We start from the raw sequence: 4,085 nt of genomic DNA on the forward strand, positions 1-4,085 counted from the left end.
GGGCAGCTGGCGTGTGAGTTTCGCCGGAGCCTGGCGCTTCTTGACTCGCCCCATATGTGGACAGGATGCAGGAGGAGAGATCCTCATAAATTTGGTAGCAGGAAAGGCTGATTAAACCGGATTGAAGTGCTGGAAGCGGAGCTCCTCAACCAAGCAGCCAGCGCCATCAGCTTCCAGGCAACGCCCCCCACTTTTTTTTTGTGTGGAGGTGAGGTGAAAAAAACAGCAATTCCATCATTGTTTTTAACAATATTTTTACAGCGTTCACCGCGCATGATTAGTAACTTGATACCTTTATAGATCAGGTTGTTACGGAGGCAGCGATACCAATTATGTGTCGTTTTTTTTTTTTTTTAAAACTTATAAGTGAACGGATATGGGTTATATGCCATACATGCCATTTGGACGTAGGGTTGTGTCCAAATGCGTGAAGGGGTTAATATGCCTGGCATATATTTCTATACTTTTTTTAAAGCTACTTTAAAAATTTTTTAAAGGGGTTGTCCAGTATCATTAATAGAGTTTTCTGGAAGGGACATGTTTTAACATAGAGACACTGTATCGAGACAAGTCTTATTAGACTTGTATGCTCTCCGTTAAAGATAAACCAATGACTGTAGAGTCTAAGGATACGTTAGATATAAGATAATCACGCTACTACCAGATAATGGTGAATGGTACTGTTTATTGTTTATTGGTGGTAAATGTCCTCTTCGGTCCATCTATGCCACTAGTGGATGGTGTGATCAACACTGAGGGCAGAGTCCAACAAGTTACCATTTTCTTGTTGATGTTGTTATCCGTTGGCACGCAGGAGAGGAAAAACCCCCTGTGGAGGAAACCTCTAGGGAACCATGGCGTAAGGACTACCCTTCCCTTGGGTACAAGAGGCAGCTTGTGGACTAGAAGGGCTGGCGGTCAATTCATTGATTCGTGGAAGAATCTTCATCGACTTCCTGCTGCTTCTCTGCTCCTGCTACTCTGCAGGTTATGATCCTCAGGTTACTCCTAGTGGCAGTTGGAAATGAAACTGAAGGACCAGGACTGTTATATCACAGTACCGATAAGTCGTCAGGAGAGTACATAGAGGTCAGAGGTTGGAATTTGAGGCTCATACAAGGACAGCAATTCTCGGTGGATTTTCCTGGTGAGTGTGATGTCATCAAGAGGCTCTGCTATAACATGATGGTTTTCTCCCACTGATCTATTGCGGACATCTGTATATATAGTGGAGCTGCTCACTTCCAGTGGTTTATCCTCCTCCAGATCCTGTGGACGATCTCTCTCACAATTCTGCCAAATGTTCTGCCAAGAGATAAAATAGCATTGTAATAGTGGTAACCACCTGCACTTTTACCCTGTAGACCCATCAGCAGACTATAAGCTTCCATCAGTGAATGGACTCCACACCACACTCTGCTGATAGAATTACAGGTAATGGAGGGAACTTTCAATAATCCCCATATTTCCCTCTCATTTACGGTGACCCACCTGCGATAACGTATGACAGGTTCTTGTATTGGCTTTATGACCTGCCATCTGGCATTGGCAAAAGTGAATCCACAGAATAGCTTTTGATCTTTATCGGCCATTGGTGGCTTATTGGCTTCGGTGGAGGATAGGACATCATTTATTTTTTTCGATGTCATCACTGGTGGCTGTGGAGAGAAGATCCAAGATCCTGTGTTTAACAAGAAAGGGCACAATGGAACATTACTACTACCCACATATTCCCTGGATCCTGTACTTACTGGTCCTGGTTGGAATGGTGAACAAGCTGCTGCTTCCTCTATATCTGTCCACTCGATGTCCATGAAAAATGGATGTTCCCTGATGTTACATACCGCTAACTGGCGACTTTCTGGTGACTTGATTAAGAGCTGGAAAAAAATATATTGAAGACATTTCAGAATTGTAGATCACACTTTCCAATGTAGTCCCTAATTTTCAATGTCATATTTAGCCGCTGTTGTACTGCTATATATTTTTATACTCACCCTCTCTATGAGGTCTCTGGCTTGTGGGTCGAGTCGTTTTGGGTAGGTGGGAACATCATTGATCAGTGACTTCTGAATTTTTTCAGGAAATATACTGGCAGAGAATGGATATTTGCCAGTAGCCATCTGATATATCGTCACACCAGCTGAGAACCAGTCCACTGCCGTGTTGTAGGGCTTCTCCAGAAGAATCTGTAGAAATATCAGGTTGACAATAAACAAATAAGAGCATTGTCCAGAGCAGCAGAAGTCATGGAGATGTCCAGCCCTGTGCACAATGAGAAGCACATAGATGATTCCTCACCTCGGGTGCCATGTAGCTAAGAGTTCCGGCATATTGTGAGATCTTCCTTTCCCCAAAGATGTTCATCACGGCAAGACCGAAATCGGCAATCTTCAAGTGACCGGCGCTGTCCATTAAGATGTTTTCTGGTTTTATGTCTCTATGTATGATGCCTCTGTTATGGAGAAACTGCAGCCCACAGATGATCTCAGCTGCAAAAAATCTGATCACAAAAAAAGAGAAAACATCAACATTGAGACCAATAAATGATATAAAGATGGATGTTCCTGACAACTATTGTCTTTATCTAAGATATCTATGTTCTGCCTTACCTGGTGACTGGAATGGTGAATGGGGCTTTGGTATGTATGAGGTCACCTAGGTCTCCTCCGCTGAGAAACTCCATGATGAAGAAGGCATAGTCCTGTGATAAAGATAGAGCATATCATGTAAGTTTCAAAAAAACTTAACTATGGAATATTAGAGTGCATATATATACCCTGCTTTGGAGATGTTATGCTTCTCAAGTAGAAGAAGCCAGAGGTTCAGGTTGACCTACCATCATAGTGCAAGTCTTGGAACTCATTTAAGTACAACAATGTTGGCAAAAGTAGGATGGGGTTGGAAAGAACTGACCTACTCACAAAACCCAGTAGTGAATAAGACTCTTACCTTGGTCTGGAAGGTGGCATAAGCATGGGTGAATAGTGGTCTTTTCCCAGTCACCTCCAGGACCTGTTGCTCAATCAGAACGTTGTTTCTAAAGTTCTGAAGCAGGACCCTCTTCTTCACCAGCTTCACTGCCAGTTGTTGTTGGCAGTCGGGATGTGTGGCCAGCATGACCTAGAGGAGACAGAACATTAGAACTTGAGGAACGGCACATCCTGCCATGAGAAGACGTGAAATCTTGATTTTGCTATAGTCATATTACTACACATAAGGAAAAAGTGACAACAACTCCTGATACTTACTTTACCAAAACCACCCTCTCCAAGAATTTTATGGAAGGTGAAGCTTTCCAGTCCAGTCACAATGATGGGGGTTTCTGCTGGGGTTGTCACTGGTAGAGAGAAGAGACATTATAGGTAATATTCCTGTGTTTGGCCTCCAATAGTAATTACGTTATGAGAGGATAAGAGTTTTATGGGGCATGAAAGACAAAAATGCTCATTAATCATGTTCATAAGTGGGAAAACCCATTGATACGTTATTATGGGATATTGGCTCTAGGTGTCTTAGATCTGCACTCACCTGACAGCTGTTCCATCTCAGTGTTATAGGATGTGCTGGGTCCATCTTCAGCTTTCCCCCCTGTCTTTTCTCCCCTCTTCCTCTTTTTTAGGATACTCTCCTGTATAGGGCTTCCAGGTCTTTTCGAAGCCTTGATCATTTTTTCTTTGCCGCCATCTTCCGCCTTCTCTGATGTTTCTATTCTCCTCCTTTTATTTGGCGGCTGAACTCTCCTCTTTCTCTTCCTTTTTCTTTTTTTCGGAAGATTCTTTGGAACCTCCATGTTCAGCCCATAGATGTCACTGGGTTGAGGAAGGTCCTGTGCGCCTTCAGCACGTTCCATGATGACACTTGGAACGGCTTGGCTTACAGGCCCTCTTTTCTGGTCTTTGAAAAAAAACAAAATTTGCTGAGCGCAAGTAAAAGTCGCCTTCACCCGTCAAGTGATGAAGAAATATGGCCGAAAGTCAGGCTGCAGAAAGCTAGAATCAATTGTTATATGACATCACAAAGGCATCTGTGACATCACCACATTCTAAAGGTTACATGACTTTACAGAGGTACCTGTGTCATGG

The 4,085-nt window shown here is 43.1% G+C and overlaps 1 protein-coding gene across 1 annotated transcript; it reads right to left on the reverse strand.

Annotated features, from left to right (window-relative positions):
- Positions 1-923: 923 nt before the first annotated feature.
- Positions 924-3,853, reverse strand: LOC120993774 (protein kinase C delta type-like). The gene is made up of 9 exons (XM_040422246.1): positions 3,532-3,853; positions 3,252-3,340; positions 2,953-3,123; positions 2,613-2,704; positions 2,302-2,503; positions 1,998-2,189; positions 1,752-1,880; positions 1,492-1,658; positions 924-1,008 (listed from the first exon to the last, which is right to left on the reverse strand). Exons 1-9 carry the CDS (start codon positions 3,851-3,853, stop codon positions 924-926), a joined length of 1,449 nt encoding a protein of 482 aa, XP_040278180.1.
- Positions 3,854-4,085: the final 232 nt, after the last annotated feature.

This window comes from Bufo bufo, chromosome 3, assembly GCF_905171765.1.
Source record: "Bufo bufo chromosome 3, aBufBuf1.1, whole genome shotgun sequence".
Taxonomy (NCBI): Eukaryota; Metazoa; Chordata; class Amphibia; order Anura; family Bufonidae; genus Bufo; species Bufo bufo.

Excerpts from the sequence above, each read along its gene's own strand:
- LOC120993774 (XM_040422246.1), bottom strand. The coding sequence starts at position 3,853 with ATGGAACGTGCTGAAGGCGCACAGGACCTTCCTCAACCCAGTGACATC. Across the intron at positions 2,705-2,952 it reads ATGCCACCTTCCAGACCAAG|GACTATGCCTTCTTCATCAT; the intron begins GTAAGAGTCTTA and ends TCTTTATCACAG. Across the intron at positions 2,504-2,612 it reads TTCACCATTCCAGTCACCAG|ATTTTTTGCAGCTGAGATCA; the intron begins GTAAGGCAGAAC and ends TTTTGTGATCAG.